Genomic DNA, 23,852 nt, shown 5'->3' with positions numbered 1-23,852 from the left:
TAGAGGAAGAATGAGGATTGCCCCTCATCCCCCAGGCTATATAGTGTGTGGCCTGCCGTCCACACTAGCCTGGCCGCCCATGACTCCGCATGGGCGTCCTCTCCCACTGAACCCCAGATATAGCCATCCGGTCTGCCGTCCGTCACAGGCGTTACAGCCTACGTGACAGAGTCATTGCCTCCACTTACTTGTAACATGATTATTGTATACAAATCTGCTGTTATATAATCATGTTTAAACATTTTTACTGGGTGGTCAAGTTGGATAAGGTTCTTGGATTTTTTTGACTGCTGAGGTAGAAGACTGAAAACACACACTATAGCTGTAGTATATATCTCTTTTAAAAGGGAGATATATGGAACCTCTAGCTTGATATTTTTGACCGTAGAAGTCTAGCTCTCCTCACTATCATTATGCTCTATGAGTTGATAGGTATCAAGTAGGTGGCTTTACTTTTGGGGCGAGATCAGGTCTCACAGAAATTTTGCTTTGCATGCTACTTGAAGGTATCCAAACTAATCAATAAGTTCTGTAACAATGGATTCATTTAAAAAAATGTTCTTAAGGTTATTATTGACTGTTTGGCTTGCAATGAATGGTCTAGGGCTAAATTCAACCCCTCATTACTTATCAATCTATTGAGGTAGTAGGCCCATACTCATGGGGCCTATAGCCTCAACCTTTTATGAGTATGGTGCCTTGGTAGGGGTGGGCACACACATACACACACACACACACATTCTCATCTATAATAAGTAACTTATAAGGGTTTAAAAACCTTTATTAAATGCCTTAAGGACTTTCACATGCACACATCCACACAAGCACATTTACACTTGGTCTTCTTTAACCGACTTATCAAAAGGCTAATTTAACGGATCTTTGTTAAAAGATTTGCATGCGATTTACATTTAATTCGCTGAAGACCTGCCATGAGCAATAATCTCGGGCGTGCTTTTGCAACACCCTTGGCGATATGCGGATAACTATTCTACACATCGGAATGGCGCTAGTGAAGGTATTCATGAGGAGAGCTGGCAACACTGACCCTGCTACACCTATAAAAATGGACGGTGAGTGTTATGGTGCTCACTTAGCTCGTGTATTGGTGCTTTTCTACCATATCTATCATACTTGCATCACCATACTTGCATCACCAGGGAGATCTTCCTCTTAGGTAACTCCATAGTGATCATACAGATTAGATATGGTTATATTTTTTATGGGATAATCACCAGTCGAATCCCATTACTGTATTTCTTAAAGTTCTTGTTTAGATAAAGCACGTGACTCATGATGCATGTGGAGAAGAAATTGTGGTTTTTTAATTGGTTAAATTTGCATGGTTGTGGGTTGATCCCATTTCGGGTATAGATACTCTGATTCTTAATGCATGTGCCTCATACTGTATGAAGTAAAACTATGAGGCTCTGATTATAAGTAGTGGTGGGATAATGACTGTGAGAATCCCATCGGACATATACCAATTCTCAGAATCTGGTTATTCACTTGAATATTACGATGATATGTGAAGCCCAAACAACATTTATAGGATTTTTGTGGTTTGGGATTTTTATGGTTGATTAAATCATGTTACTTACAAACTGTGATTTCAAAATTGCCTGCTCTGTCAGTTTTGCTGCATTCAACTTCTGATGACTTTAAGAAACACACATTTGTTTGATCCTATGATTGCGTTATAGCTAAGAAAGAATACTTAGCTTACATATGCTCAGGTTCTGAGATTGAGAATATTATGCATGTAGATGAATTTGGCACTAATCTTTGTATTTAGTGGGATCTCTATTAAACATCTTATTTGCAGTCTATAACACGCTCTCTATGTATAATTTTGGGCTGCAATACCTGGACAATAGGTCAACATAATGGTTTAATACTGTGAATGCATAAGTTTAGCTCAGCCTCTGTTAACTTGATAGGCTAGGACATATACGGAGGATATCTCCTGGTCTTCTAACTAGGAAAGTGAATTATACTGTTTTTGTAGATAATCTCTTTTCAGGTTCAAAATCACACCCATCCAAGAATTTGAATATAGTCCCAACCATTAAAAATTGTATGGTGGAAAATTTCCTTATGTATGAAGAGCCCAAACATCTAAAGGCAAGGATCACCACTTGAGTTTCCATCACATTTAATGTACTATGTGCATGGCATTTAATATTACTCATGGAAACCTTGCCTTGTCATTCATTTGCAAGTATGTATAGACAAGCCTTGTGCACTTTCCATCATAATATTCAAGAATTTGGAAGGTCTTGGGTTCAAACCCTTACATATATAATACATTTAGTCTCACAAAGCAAAAAGTAATCTGAAAGGTATTTTACTTTTTTACCATAATTATGAGTTTTTCACTCTTCTTAGTGGTTATTTAAGAGTTTTATTTCCAAATAAATAAATGCTTTATCACCATATAATCACCATATATTACTTATAAGGAAACTCTGAGAAGCCACCTAGACTACTTATCATCATATCTTACTTATACATTATCATCATATACTACTTATACATTATCATCATATCTTACTTATACATTATCATCATATAAATCATCATATACTAATACATGCAAACATGATGAATAGGTAGATGTAATGTGCACATGATAGTTTAGAATGAGCTTTTGTTGGCCAAGGTGGTCACCATAGTTTGAAAATCAAACAGCCAAGGCATGTGGGTAGGCTATACACCTACCAAAAAGGGAAAGCTATTCGTGAAGGTGCGGGGAGTGATCCAAAAGGGCGCAAGCCACAAAAAAGGAGAACAAGAATGGGGAGATCGAAGGAATCAAGTGGCAACCTTGTTTTGAGGAAGGAACGTAGAAAAGGTCTTTTTTGGTTTTATAATGAAGGGGTTTTGGTTGGAGATCACGCGAGGCCTTGAAGGAAGGACATGATACGGCGAGTCTCGCAGGGAGACTCAAAGAGAAGAAGAGTTCAGAGTGAAGTTTGTCATTGCAATTTGAGTAAGTGTGGATAGGGCCAGAGCAGAGGGAGTGAGTGAGCCAGAGGATCAGATGAGGGTTATAGGAGGCAAGCTCAGGATCCCTATTGGAACTTGGTGCTACCCAAAGCTTACTCAGCTGTAGTTTATGATTGAAGAAGAAGACTGAGAGATTAAGTAAAAGAGAGAAAAAAGTCTGTAGAATCCAGAAAGAGATTTGATGTTATCCAGGAGATGAAGATGAGGACTTGAAGAGTTTCCTAGCACGAAGTTATCTGCATAGGTTTCCTTTATTTTATGTTTTTCTTCTTTCTTTTTTGAACCCAAGGTCTCAAGGTTGTTGAGATTGGTTTTGGTTTTACACATATGAAGAATACAATGTTTGGGTTTAATCCTGTTGTGAGTGGATGATTGAGTTTTATGGTGTTTCGATTGTGGTGGTTATGATGTTTTGATTGAGGATTGCTAGAAAGATCAACTATAAGTGATGTCCGAATTAGTGTTGAGGATTGGCTGACTGGGGACAGGAGTTAGCTGAGAGTTAGTAGTGATCACTTAGTGTTAGCTGAATGTCAGAACGAGGCAGCTGAAGGTGTAGAAGAGTAGAAATAATCATTTTGGACTGAAAGGAAGCCAAATAAGATCAAGTCTAACAATTAGGAGACTGTCAGATTTAGACAGAGGTTTGTAAGATCTGCTTGCATGTCAAGTGATCTCAGATAAGTGTGAGTGTCAAAGGACACAAATAGAAAGGTTTGAAGTTAGCTATATCAGACAATCAGCTAATTTAGAACTGGATTAGACAAGAGTCAACGTAACAGTCAGTAAAAATGTGTTGACATGTTCAATAGGGTTATGGTGAAGAAGAGTTCATATGAGGGAAGGCAAATTACACCTAACCTAAACCCTTAGCCATGGTACCATGTTGAATTTCATGGTGGATCAAATCTTTAGATGTTAAACATTATCAAAGCTACTATTTAAAAGTAAGATGTATATATAAGATTAGAAAAATAAGGTGACTAAAATAATTAAGCTCAATTAGCATAGATCAAGTACACCCTATATAGCTCCATTGAGATCCAAACACCACACAAATGAGTGAGACGATTCTAAACAAGTGGCCCAAAAGTGTCCCAATGACAACCATAACTTCTTGCCCATCTTCTAGACTCTTATACCTTGTTCTCTTTTTCATATTTCCGTAATGGAATCAACCTTTGAGTACAACAACCATACAAATGAACACATAATTGAGGACCTCCAACCTCCCCTCAAAATATAAATGTAAGTTAACATTCAACTCTCCATAATGATATAAATCCTAAAATTAGGCTCTAGAGAAAGATCTTTGGCAAGTTGTTGTATGCTAGCAGATTTGAAGAGAAGTCCAATGCAAACCAAAGGGCTTAGCCACCATTGTTTGTTTGGCATTAAAAGAAAGCTGGATGAAACCAACTACAACCTCTCTAAGTTCAAAATGAAGGCAACCTTGTGTTTATGAGTTGTGGGGGTTGATAGGATGTTGGTAGCAATATCGAATAAGTTAGATCCAATGTAAACAATTTTGCTAAATCATGCTTTTGTTTTAGCATGGTGAAGAAAGAATATGAACACTTTGTGTTTGGTCAATACCAGCATCAATGATTCCCCTATAACATTGAGTTATGTGTTTATGGCTATAGTAGCCGGGCTGGTTTTAAAAAGAATCAATATGAGACCTCAATTAGATAAAGATTCAACACCTTGAGAATCAACTCACCTCAAAAAAAAGAGATATTGTAGATTAATTCTACTCTAATAAACTTGGCCATGTTCAAAATGAACGCAAAAAGAGGCAAGCACATGAAGAAAATGGAAAATGGCACTTTGAAGTGGAGCAAGGTCTACCTCCAATACATCAATGATTTAACACCTTTAAAATAAGGTTTACCCTTAGAAAAAGGCAAATGAGAACTTCACGTGGATCATCACGAAATCAAGTGTGCATCTTTCTAAAGCCTAATGTGCATTGCAACGAGAGTGATTGAAAGATTGTAATTTTGGACTAGTCTTCAAATGTGAGACTAGGAGGAGCCTTGTGAAACCCCAAGGTCCATGTTTTACAAATAATGAACTTTATGTGAGCAAGGGGCACTAAGCAATGGCATCACAAAGCAGCTTAAGTGCTGGCGCAGGCATTCGTAAAGTGCGCGAGCTGAGCCGCCAATTCCTGTGCTTCTGGGCAATGGGGCTCGAAGATATGGAAAGCATGGCCTTTACCTGGCGTGATGACAAGCTGAACATTTTTGCACACGCCCTTCACAAGCTCGTAGAAGTGGAGAGTGAGGTCGTAGCGGAAGTCGGTCTCCGCCACGCTGATCAGGATGTTGGGGTAGGCGGCGAGCGGCGTTAGCGAGGGGGCGGACGGGTGGACCGGATTGATGGGCGCGTAGTCCAGATTCTGTCCGGGCGGAAGTGCCATTTCATACAGGCGCTCTACTTGCAGATCGTCCAGCTCCGTGTCCACCATGGAGCCCTTCTTGGCCTCTGAGTGAAACCCTGGCTGGATAAGGAGTAGCCCTTTGATGCACACAGGCGACAGATCAATACACGAAGCTTTGATGGCCACGTTGAGCATGATAGTGGCGCCCGCGCTCTCGCCTGCTAAGAAGCAGTTGGAGAAATCGGCTAGGCCTTGTTTGAGCCAGGGATCTGAGGCACCCGTGAGCTGCCCTTTGGCCTGGGCCAGCAGCCATTGCAGGGAGTAGTAGCCGTCGTCGTAGGCGGCGGGAAGACGGTGCTCGGGCGCGAGGCGGTAGGACAGAGAGACCCAGATGGAGTTGGACTTCTTGGCCATGGTGTTGCAGAAGGCGTGGAAGGGCGGCCAGTTAGGCTCCCCAAGGCAGTAGGCTCCTCCATGGGCATACAGGACTACGGGCTTGGCCTTCTTCTCCTCTTCTTCGTGATGGGGCATGAAAATGCGCACCCACAAGGAACCCTCAGCATCGCCCAGCTGCACATCCCTGGTCGCCACCCCATCCACAAACTCCGAGCACGCAGCAACGAGCGGCACATCGGGTCGCTCCATGCCTAAAACTGGAACCGCAAACGTGCCCCTCCCCTCCTCTCTCTCTCCTGTTCTTTCACGGAAAAAAAACAGGAGATTTTATTACAAGAACAAGTAGGTGTTTATATTACAAGAACAAGGGCTGCTTGTGCGAGCCGACAGATTAGTCCACCTTCCCAAGAGACAAAAACAAGTAGGTGACCCAGCAAACAAGTACGTCCTCACCCGTGACCCGCCCATTGCTACCTCCATGCCATACAACAAACACTACTTTTCAACGTGTGAAAAATTATACCTTCATTTCAATTTTCAAAAATCTAAAAATTCTCCTTTCTTCTTGGCCTCTTTTCGTTTGACAAACCGCTTGTGTGCCTGCAGAGAGAGTAAGTTGTGTTCAATAAAGAGTAGCTAGAACTACAAAATGTTTTTGTTCCAAAAGCATAACTCCTATCTTCTTTATCATATACTTACAACATATACATACAAGACAAGTTGATGCTGTCTCTTAATAACCCCATTTTCTCCGTATTAAATAAAAAGGGTTTACACCTATCTTCTTTATCAAGTTGATGCTCTCTCTTTGCCACTTTCTTAATAACTCCATTTCTCCTTATTAAGTAAAAAGGGTTTACACTTATATATTTTCATTCATTTTCTCTCTTTTCTTCCTCTACCTATGACTAAGGCTCACTTATCTACCAACACATTAGCAATGTTTATGCTAGAGAAGTCTCTTTATATTGTAGTCTACTCCCCCTTGGGGAGTCTCTTTATAGTGTTGCCTACAAAGTCTCTCTCTACCTTTCCTTTGTCACTATCTTAGTAACCCCCCAATCGTGTGTTAAGAATAAGAGTTTATACCTCTCTATCTTTCATTTGACACTTTCTCAATAACCCCTACTTGTGTGTTGAGAATGAAGAGTTTATACCTCTCTATATTCATTCACTTGTCATTTTCATTAGCCTCCCACAAGACTCACACTCCTAGATTATCTTGAACTCCATTCTTTCAAGTACAAGTTTCATTTAGTCACACTTTCTTTAAGCTTCCCTTTACCTTCCCTTTACCTTCCCTTATAGACAATAGTAGCCGTCAAGATCAAGGCTTCACACACACACACACTATATATATGTATATATATATATATATATATATATATATATATATACATACATACATGTGTGTGTATGTGTGTATTATATGCACACACACACACACACATGTATATGTATATACATATACATATATGTATATGTGTGTGTGGATGTGTGTATATATATATATGTGTGTGTGTGTATATGTGCGCGCGCACACACACACACATACACACACATACACACACATATGTATGTACATATACATATACATATACATATGTGTCTATGTGTGGGTGTGTGTGTGTGTGTGCATGTGTGTGAAGCCTAGATTTTGAAAGCTACTATTGTCTACAAGGAAAGGTAAAGGGAAGCTTAAAGATAATCTAGAAGTGTGACTAAAGGAACTGTTACTTTAAATAATGGAATTGAAAACAATCTAGGGGTGCGAGTCTTGTGGGAGGTTAATGAAAATGACAAGTGAATGAATATATAAAGAGAGGTATAAACACACATGCATGTATAGCATTTGAACGTAGTCCTAACCATTAAAAGTTGTGTGGTGGATAATTTCCTTATTCATGAGAAGAGCCCCAACATCTAAGGGCAAGGACCACCACTTGAGTTGCCATCACATTTAATGTACTATGTGCATGGCATTTAATATTACTCATGGAAACCCTTGCCTCGTCATTCATTTACACATCAGTATATACAAGCCTTATGCTCTTTCCATCATAATATACAATTGTTCGGAAGGTGTAGGGTTTAAACCCTTACATATATAATACATTTAGTCTCACAAAGCAAAAAGGAATTTGGAAGGTATTTTTCTTTTTTACCATGATTATGAGTTTTTAACACTCTAGTTAGGGGTTATTTAAGAGTTTTATTTCCAACTAAATAAATGCTTTATCATCATATATTATAACCATATACTACTTATAATAAGGAAACTTAGAGAAGCCACCTAGACTACTTATTATCATATACTACTTATACATTATTATCATATACTAAAAAGGAAACTCAAAGAAACCACCTAGACTTCTCTCAATTTACCATCAAATTTCATGTGACTTGTCTTACCTTACATCTCAAAGTGCATCTCATCCATTTACCTTAGCATGGATGCCATCTTAAGCAACACCATTGGCACTTTTTTCAAGCACCATTTGCTCCACCACATGTTTTTTCTATAGCATTTCCTCCACATGCTACCCCTAGCCCCCCCCCCCTTCTCTTTCTTAAAGACATCACATTTTCTACTATAGAGAAATAGAGAGAATCAAAGCTAACAAGCCAAAGAGGGATGTGTGACCCGTGAGCTCTCCTCATGTCACCATGGAATTGTGTAATGGTACACTTTGGTCTATAATAGGGAAAAGAAAACCTAAGGGTTATGACATTGTTTTATATAGTGAGACTCACAAAGCTTAAAAATAGGATTCTAATTTCCCTCATGTGCATTGTCATAATCAATATTTATCATACAAAGATGACATGTGTATATCATCATGATGATTCCCTCATGCTACATGTATTTCAATGAGTATTCCCTCATGTACATGGTTATGATACTCATCCCAAAAAGGTAAGACGTGTAAAAGACCATGAGATGATGTGATTATGTTGCATAAATCATATCATATTCATGAAAGATATAGTATGTGACAGATGAGCTAACACATGGACGAGCTAGTGCACCCAAATTGCGAAGTGGCATTTGTAGCTCGAAGGTGAGGACCAATGACATGTGCTTTGACAAGGCTAAGAGTTCATGGCTCACATCTTTAGGCTCATGTCTCCAAGATCACGTATTTGAGTCAAGTATTTTTTCATGAGACTATAGGCTCTAGTGTTCTAAACTAAGAGACTATGGACTCTAGTCTCCCAACTCAAGAGGCTGTGGGATCCACTCTCCCAACCTGAGAGACTGTGGTCTCCCAACTCGAGAGACTGTGGGCTCCCATCTCCCACCCCAAGAGCTTGTTTGGCCTAGTTTTTGGAGCTTATTTGAAGTTTTTTGGGACTTAATGGGAGATGATAATCTTAGTTAATGATGGTTATGAAAGTGTTTTAAGTGTTTTTAATTGTTTTTTGTTGGTTTCGCATGCTTCTAAGCTATCAATTCCAACAATGCATGAAAAAATATGAAATGCATTATTGAACACAAATTAACTATCCCACTCTAATCCATACCTAATGGAGCTTAATGCTTACGTTTTTAGAGTGGATTCCACTCCTAATCATAATTTCTACGCTACTCCTTGGATCCATGGAAAAAGATCAAAACCTTATGTTTTTAGAGTGGATTCCACTCCTAATCATGATTTCTAAGCTATTCCTTGGCTCAATGCAACAAGATCAAAGCCTTACGGGCTTCAAAATCATGAAAATCACCAAGGAACAAGGGTCTTTCCTTTCCAAGAGATGATAATAGATTTCCCTAATGCAACAACCTTCAAAACAAAATAAAAAACAACAAACTAGATATATCTAAGACTTTCATAGTGTGACCTCCCACCAATCATCATTGGGAAATATTGGGTGATCCCAATGGACATGAGTCTAGAGGTAGGTATACCTAATATTGTACTGACTAATATTGTAAACCTAATATTAGGTATACCTTTAGAGAGGTAGGTATACCTAATATTATACTAACCAGTTATTAATACCTTAAAGACTTGAAAGAACATATCTACTCACATCTTTTAAGGATTATCTTGTCATACAATATTAGGTATACCTATCTTTAGAGGTAGGTATACCTAATATTAAACCAACCAATTATTACTACCTTAAAGACTTGTAAAGGACATATTGACTCATGTCTTTTAAGGATTATCTTGTCATGCAATTTGTATTAGCTACAATTTCTAAGGAAAGTTCTTGTCCTCTACGATTATAAGGGCATTAAAATATAATTATTACCCAATAATTTCACACCAACACTGTCTCATAGACCTAGTCCTAGTGCATAAAATTTTGTGCCTTAGGTAGGCCTATTTTATAAAAATAAAGTACGTGATCTTAGTTCATACAAAATAAAGTACGTGATCCTAGTTCATACAAAATAAAGTACGTGAGCCTAGTTCATACAAAAAGGACATGAGCATACAAACATGAGTCAATAGGCGTGAGTCAACATAAGTGAGCCTCGAGACGTAAGCCTAGAGGCGTGAGTCAATAGATGTGAGCCAACACATTTGAACCTAGAGCCATAGTCGAGAAAAAACAAAAACAAAAAAAAATAAAACTCAAAACTTAAAAAAATGTGAGGAAAAAAAAAGTATTTTTGTAGCTTCAGCACAATAGACATGTCTGAAATCAATTTTAGACCTGCTCAGGAAGCACTAGTAGAGACTGTTTCACTAGAGTGAAACCCTTGATGCAAACCTGATCTAGATTAATTTTAGATGTTCTCAAGAAGTACTAGTAGAGACCGTTTCATCAGAGTGAAACCCTTGTGATCTTGATTAATTGTTCTCAAGAAGTACTAGTAGAGACCGTTTCACTAGAGTGAAACCCTTGCGATCTAGATTAATGATTAGAAACGATAATATGGTCGACTATAGTGCATCAAACCACACTTCCTCAAACCCACCCAGCCTTCGCTATTATCAAATGACCAACACTTAACATAACACTCCCCTATTAAGAAGGAAAAACTCCTTTGGATCCACCTTAAGCAAGGAGCTTTGGGATAAGATAAACCAAAAAAATGTAGATGTGAGAAGAGGACCAACAAAGTACCGAAAATAAGAGTTGCCCTCGATTCACCAACTAGCTCTATAAACAACACCATAAACTTCATGAAAAGGACACTAAACTTCGGGGTAAATCTCTAGTGAAGGGGCATGACTAGAACCAGGAGCCTTCAGGTTTGGTCCCTTTGGAAGTGGCCAAACTATATGGACACCATAATGTTTCAAACATTGATGTTGATCTTGGTTCCAATCCTGAGATGGGATTATCCCAAGCTAGCCACCATGACCACCAAGAAGCTTAACAACTATAGTTATATTGTAATCAAGACATGACTCCTTTATTGTACCATTAGGGAGTGTACAATTAGGGACAAGTGTTCCTCAAAACACACATCAGCAAGCATACATAGTGCATTCAAGAGTTCCAATTTTTAAAAGAACTCATTGTAGAAGCATCTTCACCACGATAGTAAGTTCCAGTTCTTCTCCATTTGAACGAGAAATAAGGGAATGTGGGAAAGCATAAAGAGCTAATGTCCGAGACTAAACTTATCAAGACTTAGACTTCTAAGGATAAGAAGGCTATGAGGCATGCTATATCCATCATGTGATACTCATGCTCATTTGTCTTGTAATCACGCAAAGGTGGGCTTGGACATGCCAATATGTAGGGGATGTGCACTGATCCTTCCCTAGGAGGTGATGTCTCTAATGGGGTCAAAATGAAGTCTTCACCTATCACATAGGAGAAAATAGTATGGTGACTATGATGACCCCATGTAAGGCCAACTTTCACCTCCCACTGAGTCTTCCTTTACTGCATCTAGAAATGTGGAATATGGTTAGATTGGTTCTAGAGGCAGAGGCTCTAAAACTAGCTCTCTTTTTATAACTTCTTAAGAATGGTGGTCATGGGTTTGCTCAAGGCCTTGGTAGGCATTGAAGTTCCCTCATTGGTTCTATGATTAGGTCTAGAATGGGGTAACCTTCCTTACAGGCTGTTGGGCTTGTTTGATTTTCTCTTTCTCCAACACAAGGTTGGGACACTCTTTGAGTTTCTTTGGAAGGTCTAAGTAGTCAATGTGTTTCTTCTCTTTGGAAGGTCTAAGTAGTCAATGTGTTTCTTCTCTTTGGAAGGTCTATGCCAATGGGTTTGTTGTCTTTGTTGGGAAGAGCTTATTTGAGTGGGAGATTTCCCGTTGTCTTCATGGAGGGAGGCATTATCATTTAAACCACTTTCAAATGGGAGGTTCTATCATTTTAAACCATGTTCAATGGCTCGATGTGCATTGTGTTTTCGTGTGCTCTTCGAGGTTTTATTCTTTTGGACCTCTGATTTTGGTCCTTTAGCCTTTTAGGGGCTACTTTGCATCCTTTAGGGCTTGAGCCTTAGGCTCTTTAGCTACTGGCTTTGAGGTTGAAGCCTAATATTTTTGCTTCTTAGCTACCTTGAATGTTGGCAACTGTCATCGTCTTGGTTTGGAGCATTATAATGGCATATTAAGGGGGTTGTATGCTTAACAAGTTAAGGCTTGCGGAAGTGGCTAATTCTCCTACTATCTCAAGACCTCATTATAGTTGGTATTTTCATTAGGTTTAGAGACCTAAACCATTAGCTTAGGTAAAGTTTGAATCAACAGGGATCATTAATCCTTCCCATGGCACTGCAAATTTGACAAGACCTCTACCGACTGAATATAATCTCTAGTTCTATCAATTTTTATCATCATCCTTGAGATGTAGATTGGATTCTTCTTTTTTGCCCAACTATGACCTCTAGGCATTATATTTGTGGCAATCCTCATTCCCATTTCAAACACAATCCTAACCATGTCTTCTGTATATTCATGTGGCAGTGCGACATAAGCAAGTGATTGCAAAAAATCCTAGATATTAGGGTTTGGGACTTTTTTTCCCATGATGGGGGTAGGTTGTGTGGCTTCTTCTGATGGCACGTGTCCTCCAATGGCTTGGCTTCATTAAGGTTGTAGACTTACTACACCTGAGGACAGATTATGTGAATGCCCTTTTGGATCCCTTTAGTTTGAGATTCTTTTATAAGAAAATTCTCAACTTTGGAGAGACTTATCCAACAAGATGACTGGGAACTTAAGAGCCCACACTCTTGAACTTGAAGAGAGGAGGAAGATGAGACATGCCACATTGAGAGCCCTTTTTCCCTACCCAAGACAAAAGGACAACCAAAAGTGTCCATGAACAACAAGCTGGGACACTACTTCAATAGCAATGAAATGAATGATGTGTTACATGTTATTTATAAAGTCATGATGGTTTCTTCAATCTTGGATGATGGTGTTGGTGTTAACATAATCACCAAGGATTGTTGGGAAGCCTAAGAAAGCCCATCACACAAATCATAGGCACAAGTCTTGTGGTCAAGCATGTCGATGGGAACACAGTTAAACCTTTTGGTGTGCTTTAAGATGTAAAGATTAACTCCTTCGGGCTAAGCTTCCACCACATATTTGTGGTGATGGATTTTCAGAGAGGAGGGTCATACACCATGATCCTTGGAAGTCCTTAACAGGAGGCACAAGGCATTTTCAGAGAAGAGGGGCATATACCATGATCCTTGGAAGGCCTTACAAGAGAGGCACAAGGCCTTTTCAGAGAAGAGGGTCATATACAATGGTCCTTGGAAGGCCTTACAAGAGAGGCACGAGGCATTTTTAAAGAAGAGGGTCATACACCATGATCCTTGTTAGGCCTTACAAGAGAGGCACACGGCCTTTTCAGAGAAGAGGGTCATATACAATGGTCCTTGGAAGGCCTTACAAGAGAGGCACAAGGCATTTTTAGAGAAGAGGGTCATAGACCATGATCCTTGTTAGGCCTTACAAGAGAGGCACACGGCCTTTTTAGAGAAGAGGGCCATGTACCATGATCCTTCAAAGGCCGTATAGGAGAGGCGCAAGGATGATTCACGATTGGGAAGCCAACCACATTTACATATACAAAGGTAACCAATCACAAGGCTGATTAATGATCAGGTAACCAATTACATTTACATATATAAAGGTAACCAATCCTTGTAAAATAAATTAAAAAGAGGGAAGACATCCCATGGATTGATGCATGAGACTTTGCCAATTAATCTAATACAACTGCTTAGAACATGTCAATTAATATCTGTAGAGCTTGCAAAAACAAGATATTGGATGGTGAAGATGAGAACCAAGATGGTGAAGATGAGTCCCTCTCGGAGCCTACCGACTTTGAGGATTAGATTCACATTTTGGTAGACATGGACACTCTTCTAGAATCTTGGGACAAGTTTTGCATGATTAAATGGTGCCAAAATCATATCCATGTTCATGCTCGATGTATTAAAATGGAACCAATAGTGTAACATGCATGCCTTGAACTAAAGTTTCCCCCATGAAGGCCTCCTAGTTGTGTGGCATGCCTTAGTTGATAGTGGGGCTAGCCACATCATGTTTTCTTGGGAGATTTGGACCTTGTTAGGCCACCCATCCCTTGCACCATCCATAACAATTCATAATCCATAACCATCAGTTGTTTTGAAACTGAATTTTATATTGGAACTAAACTTACATCTTGCAAGTTTTATGTGACCCCCCCCCATAGGTATAATGAAAGAGAGCATCATCCTTAGGAGGGCATGGATTGCCACTAATTATGTATTCAATTGTGGTAGAAAAGTACCGTAACATGCAAGCTTCCCCATGTAATTGGTTATTGCATGCACCCCACACCTATCAAAACCTGAAAGATCACTGCCCCCTCCGTGCAACGAATTCGGGGGTGCTAGAAATGGACGTAGCACTTCTTGCACAGGGCAGAGCCTCTCAATCGGGGCCTCGCCCACGGACATCCGGACAAGAGACTAATCCCTCGGTTCTTCAAAAACCGAACCCGAAAAAACTTCTCTCGCCCAGAAAGCATGGGCGATTCCTCCAGGATATTTTGATTCTAACGTAGTCAAGGTCATCACTAACCAAATTGATCCGACCGAACCCGTAAGTCACATGGTCAGATCAAGGAAAAGACTTGCACTTGGATCATAGAGACCAATGCTTTTTTCCTCATCGAGAGGCACAACCGTTGATTCTTTTCCATAGAACAAGACTACCCGGGATTTACTTCATCTATCATACCATAACAGACTTGAGTCTCATTTTAGGGATCCATTAGTCCAGCCTAACCCCATCGAGTCCCATGGGTTAGCCAACCGCCCAACCACTGTAGTGATGGGGTCTATTTAGGAATTTGGTTAAGTTTTGTCCTGGGTACTAGGGAAAGAGTTGCCAGGCCCCCTAGCTTGATCTTCATGCAAACTTCAAGCTAGTCACACCACTTACACACCCAATATGAAGTTGCCTGTTTCATAGATTCAGCTATCTTTAAAACAATCTTTTAGTGAAACCATAGAATCACTGATCATAATCCTTCAAAATATTCGGTTGAATTCTAATTTCTGCATCGGTGTACCTATGGCATCATTGGCAACCAGAACACTCACCACCTGTCCACTTAGGGGCCTTTTCAATAGTTCCTAACTCATAGTACCCGAAAATATATTCACTTATAAAAATCCAGATGGACTCTCCGTTGAAGATCAACAAGATCAACCAACAGATCCATATAAAAGAGCCATGGACTCATCCGTTTTAAGGACCAGGAAGGTCAATCAACCAGATCCATGCCCGAATTCAGAAAACAACTCTTACTCCTTGTTCCAATATCTTCCTCGACGCACGCGTGGGTATCTTCGGCGACCCAGAGCCCGAGCATCGTATGATCAGCACCCTCTAAGATCCTTCGCAGATCACCTAGCACTTCACTCATAGGCCGCTTCCTTGGTCCCTCATCCACCGTACCGAAAGCTCACCATTTAAATCGAATCGAGGCTATGCAAGGCGTCCTCCGTTGACTCTCCTCAGCGGTTGCAACTTTATCACTTAGGTCTCCACGACCTCATTCACAAGACAGTCAAAATGCTTCCCCAGCATTCTTGACATAAAACAGTCATTTAAAAACAGGTCATAAATACAGTTTCTTATGACGAACTCTCGTCTTTCCACATTGTTGCACATCAATCCACATTACTTAATCCAAGTCCAATCATATGTATTTCCATCGTCCTTCATCCATTCTCATCCAATCACATCATTTTCCATCTCATCACATCTTTCCACATTTATACTCATCACATCTCATCCACTTGCATCTGCCCATATCCACATCTCATCACATCACATTCATTCACATCTCATTCATTCATATCTACCCCGATCCACATCACATTACATCCATTTGACCTCACATCTCATTCATTCACATCTATCCCGATTCACATCACATCCATTCACATCACATATCATCCATTCACATCTATCCCAATTTACATCATATCACATCACATCCATTTCACATCACATCTCATTCATTCACATCTATCCTGATTCACATCACATCACATCCATTCACATTCATCCCAATTTACATCATATCACATCACATCCATTTCACATCACATCTCATTCATTCACATCTATCCTGATTCACATCACATCTCATTCATTCACATCTAACCTGATTCACATCGTATCACATCCATTCACATTCATCACATTCATTGTATCCCCATTCCATCATATACATTATTCTATCCACATTCCATCACATACATTCTATCCACATTACATCACGTCCACATCTATCCTCCACGTCATATCTCATTCATTCCATCCACTTACATCACATCCACATCATATCTCATTCATTCCATCCACTTACATCACATCCACATCATATCTCATTCATACACATCCCATCTCATTTATCCACATTCATCCAATCATCCACATCATATCTCATTCATACACATCCCATCTCATTTATCCACATTCATCCAATCATTCACATGCACGACTATCCACATCTATCCATACATTCACATCTATCACTTCACATCCACATATATTCACATCACATCACATTTCATCCACATCTCTTTACATTACATCACATCTCATCCACATCCACATCACATTCACATCCTCTTTACATTACATCACATCTCATCCACATCCACATCACATCCACATCTCTTTACATTACATCACATCTCATCCACATCACATTCACATCCACATCCTCTTACATCACATCACATCTCGTCCACATCCACATCACACTCACATCCACATCTCTTTTTAGCACATCACATCTCATTCTCATCTCATCATTCACATCCATATTCATTTACATCACATCTCATCTACATTCATTTACATCACACCACATCCTATCACATTCTATTCACATCTTATCACATCCATTTACATCCTATCACATCCCATTCACATCTTATCACATCCATTTACATCCTATCCCATCCCATTCACATCTTATCACATCCATTCACATCCTATCGCATCTCATTTACATCTTATCACATCCATTCACATCCTATCGCATCCCATTTACATATCTTATCACATCCATTCACATCCTATCACATCTCATTCACATCTTATTCCCATTTAGTAGCTTTTTCTACTTTGATAACGATAATGAGACTTTTGCCAATTGCTTGGCCTAGATAAAGGTTCTTTTTCTCGAGACGACTATTTCCATGTTCTTTCTCAATTTCTCAATTGAATTATATTCAATATTCCTCTTTTGAATAAAAGAATTCATGGGATTTATAAAAATCAATTCTACCCATATTTTCACTTTTGATAAATATTCATAAATTTTATTATACTAAAAATTTCTCTTTTTTCCATTTAATTTCTTGGATCTCAAATATCATGGGAGTTTCTCTTTTTGCATTTAATTAATTACATTCCAAATGTCATGGGAATTCCTCTTTTATCATAAAATAAATTTATCTAAATTTTCTCTTTTAAATTTAGATAAAATATCCATTAATTCCAATATACCAAGAATTCTACTTTTTCCATTTAAATGATTGAATTCCAATGTCATGGGAATTCCTCTTTTATCATTTAAATAAAATTACCTCAATATTCTCTTTTCTTAATTATTTAATTATGCATAAACCTTAAAAATTAATTTTCCATTGAATGTGATGAAAATCATTCTTTTAGCCTAGGATATTCAATCCTAGAATATGGTAGGAAGTCATCTTTTCATGTTATGCATAAGAATGAATTCTGTATCAATTTCTTAAAATTTTTGACATAGCTCCGCTCTTGCTATTACTAACAATTTTTAATATTTTTGAAAAGAATAAGACTTAGTAATGTAATTATGATAGTATAACTATCTTATAATGTAATTATGATAGTATAACTATCTTTTAACCTTAAATCCAATTTATGGATTTAACTCATAAGATTACCATAATTTACTAGCATATAAGTATAAAAACCCATTTTCTTAACCTCTAGCTTCACAAGCCTAGAGCTTGATTTGTGAATTGAGAATTTCTCCATGAGAAGCATCAATTGAATAGAGAATTGGTCATAGGAATGACCATTTTTTTTTCCGAGAAAAGATCCTTTCATTAGTTTTAAAAAAAAACGCCCGTTGGGCTACAAAAAAACTCTCTTGCTCATCATAAGAAGGCAGAGAGCAGAGATCCAACAAGGCAGCTAGGGAGACTCTCCCTAGGTGCAAAAAGGTACAAAGATCAGTACAAATAACTGAGAGCTATATCATACAATAGGAGGGGGAAAAAGCCAAACAGGTGGCTTGTAATGCCAGCGGGGGTACCCGCGTGTAGTGTATAGAAGGGGCCGCTGCGCCAAGTGGTGTGGAAGGCCTGGCGTCGCAAGATTTCCACATTCGAGTCACCCCGGATGCGGTCATACTGTCCTCGCAAGGTGTGGATCAGCTCCTACCAAATCCCCCGAACAGTCTCTGTTGGTGGCTCCAGTCTCTGAGGAGCTCCCATCGTAAATCCCTCTCCTGTGTCCAGACGGCGGATGAGAAATCCGGTGAAGGAACAAGGCGAGACTGGCCCCTAATGAATCTGATGGCCTGGCTCCTGCTCCGTCTCGTATCCCAGAGCAGCCGCCCTGACGATGTCGACCAAGCAGCGGCACCCCACGTATACATGCCCTCTAGAGAGAGGGGGCCCAAAATGCGCAGCATCCTCAACCAAATCTACTGCGCATGTGGTTGGACAGTCCCATAGGCAGTGTCTGTGTCTCCAATGGGTGGTCGCATCAGACACACAGGCCGCCGGAAGCCAGGTGCCAACTGCTGAGCCCCTGTGGGCAACCAGCCACACTGAAAAGTCGAGATCCTGCGTGCCTGTCGACTAGCCTAGAGCCTGGCCCAAAAATCCTCCAAGAACTCCTGTGAGAGTCCCTGTAGCCGCTAATGCTCAGATGCGGCTGGAGAGACCATCCTCCTCGCAATATGCCTCCCCAACTGAACAGTGTACTAGAAAAAAGTAATCTCTGGGGCCTCGAGAGACGCATAAGGATCATGCCACTCGTACTCGCCAAGGTCCCACTGGAGCCGGGCCAAGGGCGTGCAGCATATGCCCAAATGCGCCAATCAGAGTCCACATCTGCAGGGTCTGGATCAATATGCCACTTCCGGGAAGCGGCGGCCACTACCCGTATCCTCTGAAAGATGCACTCTGCAACCAGAGACGACTCCGCCTCCACTCTCTGAAGTCTGCCCTCATCCTGGATCTCATAGTAGAGGCATCTACCATCCTTAGTGCAAGCTCTGACAGCAATTAGGATCTCCAACTGTGTAAAGGCTCCCATCCACCGTGGGGCCGCTAGCTCAAAAGGCGTGAACCACTCCTCAGTGAGTGCCTCCTGAATGTCATCCCTCATAATTAGCCCCCCTCTGAAGTGACTCAGCCTCTCCACCTAGACCTCCTCTGGGAGACTGCAGAAGGCATGCCAGTCTCCAAAACTGCGTGTTGGGCTTGCCGCCAATGGTCCCCAGGCTAGACGAGGCCCAGAACCTAGCATATGACCCTGCTCAGTGCATATCGCGGGGCTCTAGATGAGCGGCTATCTGGCCCGCTCCTCATCACAAGTAGGAGGTCTCTGAGGAAGCCTCGGCCTCAGCAGCTCCCAAGCTCGCAGGATGCTCAAGGCAAATCTGTCCTCCCATCCTCTACTGAGGCCTGTCCTCCTCATCTCTGTGAAGATCCATCGTATCTCTGGTGCCCAAGTGCCCCCTGCTGGAGGAGCCCTAGCCTGCAATCCGCTGAAAAAGAAGCTCCTTCCAAGGCTGAGCGCCTGGAAGCAGCCCCCGAACAATAAGCTTCCCCAATAAGGCTCTACTATGATCAACTGGATCTATAATACCCAAGCCTCCCTGGGCCAGCGGAAGAGTAAAAACTGACCAAGCAACCTTAGCCTGGGCTAGCTGACCATCCCGCCTAGACCAAAGAAAGTTCTTGATGATCAGCCTCTGTACCTGGCTGATGCAAGAGCTCGAGAAGATCCAACGAGACGTGATATACCACATGGTCGCTAAGAGCACCTGATTTGTCACCACCACCCTCCCAACCAAGGATAGCCGAGCTATACTCCAATACAAAAGCTTCTTCCCGAATGCTTAGAAGAAGCGAGGTGATCTGCTGCTCAGGTGACAAATCAAGTCCAATTTGTCATCCCAAATACCGCACTGCTGTGCCAGGAGGAATCCATCTAAAACCTGGGTCTGGGCTCCATGCCGGAGTGGGAGTGCTACTGATCCAAAAGGCCACTGTCTTGCGCTAATTGATCAATGCTCTCGAAGCTGAAACAAAAACCTGTAGTAGTGACTGCTTTGCCCTCTAAAGATTGGCCTCCTGGCCATGCAAAAATCATCCCGTGTCATCAGGCAGTTTGGGATCGATTTTGCATGACACTGCGGATCACTGATGCATGGCAGCATGAGGCTTTCTCTCACTCTCAGGACAGTCTTAGTTTTTCTCGGTCGGATCGCCTCGGTAGGGATGCCCCGGCAGGGAGGGACTAATCTATCACGGATTGATCGCTTCTATGTGGGCGACAGGTTCGGGGAGCATGGGGGCTCCGTTGACATTCTCGCTGGCACTTCTTTTTCAGACCATGCGCCAGTTATTTTGACACTTGAGGAGGGGACACGGGAGACCAGCTTGCAGTTGAGGATCCCAGAGAGAATACTTACAGATTCCAGTCTTTTATGAGGACATTGAGAGGATATGGCATGATAGCCAGAGCTCTAACCTGGATGCAGCAGGCCAGTGTGCCCAGGGACTCATCGAGCTCAGCTCTTTTTTACACACTGTAGCCTTGACACGGCTGGGAGAGACACGAGAGCGGGAGCGCCACTTGAGACGTAGCCTTGCTTCGCTCCAGCGCCTTCAAGAGCAGCAGCCTACTTGTGAGTGGGTGGCGTCCCAGCTGAGCCAGGCATGCCAGGAGGTTAGAAAGGCAGAGGAGCAGAGACATGAGTTCTACTATCATCGCCAGGCCTCACAGTGGACGCAGCTTGGTGATAGAGTGACTGGGGAGTTCTTTGAGATTATCGGACCTTGCCACGCTCGAGCAGGTGTACGCCAGCTCAGGAGATAGGACGGCTCTCTAGCCACTGAGCCCGAGGAGATTAGAGCCATTGCCACTAAGCTCTATAGAGACCTGCTCTCAGCGGAGCCAGCCACCACAGAGGCACGTGATGCTTGCAGACAGACTGTGTGGGCCCATGTACAGAGGAGGGTCACAGATCGTATGCGCACAGTTTTGGGTGAGTTTCAGAGGATGGGCTTGTTGAGGCTTTGAGGGGCCTTTCGCACCATAGTTGCCCTGGGGAGGACGGATTGACGCCTGCCTTTTTTATGCGCTATTGGGACATTTTGGGACCAGGCCTCCGTAGAGGCTTTCAGTATGTTTTGGACACGGGTGTGATGCCACATAGCTTTTCGAGGGCTTGATCTTTCTTATCCCCAAGGGGGAGGAAGTGTCTGATGATATTCGACAGTGGAGACCTATTACAATCCTCAATACTATCTACAAGGTCCAATGCCTTGAGTTTGAGGATCCAGTCCTTCCTTGGGGAGTTGATTCATGCTACCCAGACAGGATTCGTCAAGGAGCGCAGTATCCTTGACAACATTTTCACCTTCTGGAAGGCGACGGCCCAAGCTAGATTTCTCGACGAGGACCTGGTCGTTATGCTTCTCGATTTTGAGAAGGCATACGATAGAGTCGATTGGGGTTTGCTAGAGGGCACTATGCTTCGCCTAGGTTTTGAGCCAGTCTGGATTCGAGGGGTGGCGGCTCTATATTCCACAGCTCGTAGCTAGGTGCTGCTGGTAGGAGGACGGGGGCCGAGTTTTGAGCTGACCAGATCAGTCCGTCAGGGGTGCCCTCTCACCTCATTTCTCTTTCTCTTCTTTGCTGAGGCTATGAGCATGTATCTGACAGAAGCAGAGGGGGTTGGTTTGAGAGGACTCCAGCTCCCAGTTCGGGGTGAGGACCTGCTCGATTCTGACAGAGACCAAAATGTGTCCCATCTACCAGGCATCACGGAACCATATCTCCGAATCCTGCTCTCACTCAAATGGTGCTCCTGCATCATCAGAATATCAATACTGCCCCCAACCAGGCATCTCTGAAGCTCCTTCCTCAAGCAACCATGATAGCGTACATAGTGTGCGCCGCCAAGGCCCTGTACATTCCATGAGATGATCCTCATGGATGATCTGCTGAGGTGGAGGCTGTCTCAGCCATACGGCGGGCCTTTGCAACAAGCGGCTTGGATGGAGAATAGTCCCCATCTGAGCGGCTACGAATCTGCCCACCCGGTGTGCTGCAAGAATCTCGGATCAGGCGCCAGTGGCTGTGTCCCATGGCGACTACCTCCCGCTCAGAGAGAGCAACCTCATGGATACATACATATCCAGGGTCGCGTGCTAGATTTGCCACTATGCGAACCACCAAGTGGCAAACCCCGGAGGCATCCGCACTCCTGGAATCAAAGAAGTGAGCCAGCTCCCAGAGTCGGGGCCTATCACGTCTGTCACCTCCAGATCGCTCACATGGTGAGAAAACTCAACTGCCTGAGTCTTCAGTATGCTAAGAGCGAGATCCAAAGTCCACTCCCGGTCGCTAGTGCCACAGAGAGGGAAGGAGAAGGCCACCGCTGAATCAAGTGCCTCCTCCCCTCGAACCGGAGGTATCACCACATGAACTCTGATGGGTGCTGGCTCATGGGGGCCCTTCGCTCCAAAAAGCCGTGTGAAGGAGTAGTCAAAAACCTCCGAGCGCTGTCTAGTGTCGAGCCTACTTAACCGACTGTGGATAGAGGATATCCGTGAAGCCCGAATCGGCATGGTAGGTCTCCTCTGCGGTGCTCGAGCAAGGTCGGTGCTCAGTGGCCCGCCGACAGAGCAGGTGATCGCCAGGGTACTGCCAGGGCCTCCCGAGGAGCTGAGGTGAGACGGGGAACCTTAATTGGACCATAATCCAAAAAATTCTGAAAATCTAGACCCTTAGGCTAAGGTCCTTTATACACATTTTCAATTAATTCTAGTTGCACATTGGAAAGTTGTTTTTGAATTTCTGTTTCAGAGGAAACACTTTAGACACTAGGAGGATTTTTATATTCAGAAATATCTCAATTTTGGATTACCTCTCTCTAGACATTTTCTCTCTCCAGGCCAAAACAGGGTAAAACATGATCTTTCTTTTATTTCAGAGAGGGGAATAATTACAAGTTCAGAAGGGGAGGTTCTTACACCTGTACACCTCAAAATCTGGAGGGAGGAATCTTACAAAACCCAAGTCTCATACTCCACTTACAAGATATCACATTAGGTAACTCCCTACACTTAACACTCCTCACCTCATCGTGTCACCCTCTCAAATCATGGAGATCTAAAACCTCACTGCAAAAGAGACAAAGGATACCCCCTCTGAACCCTTTAGGGAGGTCACCAAGAAGGAGTGGGTGCCCAAGAGTACTCTCCCTTGCCAAGGAAAATATAATGCCTATGTAAAGACATCCACCGCTTAGCCAGAAACCTATCCATGAATCGAGATTTGCCAAAGTAGGAGCCCCATATCCCAAAG

General features: G+C 42.0%; 1 protein-coding gene across 1 annotated transcript; it reads right to left on the bottom strand.

Moving 5' to 3' along the window:
- Window positions 1-4,847: 4,847 nt before the first annotated feature.
- On the bottom strand, window positions 4,848-6,145 carry LOC147629233 (putative carboxylesterase 8). The gene has a single exon (XM_086812489.1). The coding sequence runs from the start codon at window positions 6,038-6,040 to the stop codon at window positions 5,132-5,134; it is 909 nt and encodes a 302-aa protein (XP_086668615.1). The 5' UTR covers window positions 6,041-6,145; the 3' UTR covers window positions 4,848-5,131.
- Between the last annotated feature and the right edge of the window lie 17,707 nt (window positions 6,146-23,852).

Source organism: Cibotium barometz, chromosome 18, assembly GCF_041138505.1.
Source record: "Cibotium barometz isolate CiBa-2024 chromosome 18, ASM4113850v1, whole genome shotgun sequence".
Taxonomy (NCBI): Eukaryota; Viridiplantae; Streptophyta; class Polypodiopsida; order Cyatheales; family Cibotiaceae; genus Cibotium; species Cibotium barometz.
The sequence above is the reverse complement of the archived record's forward strand: the minus strand, read 5'-3'. Positions and strand labels throughout refer to the sequence as shown.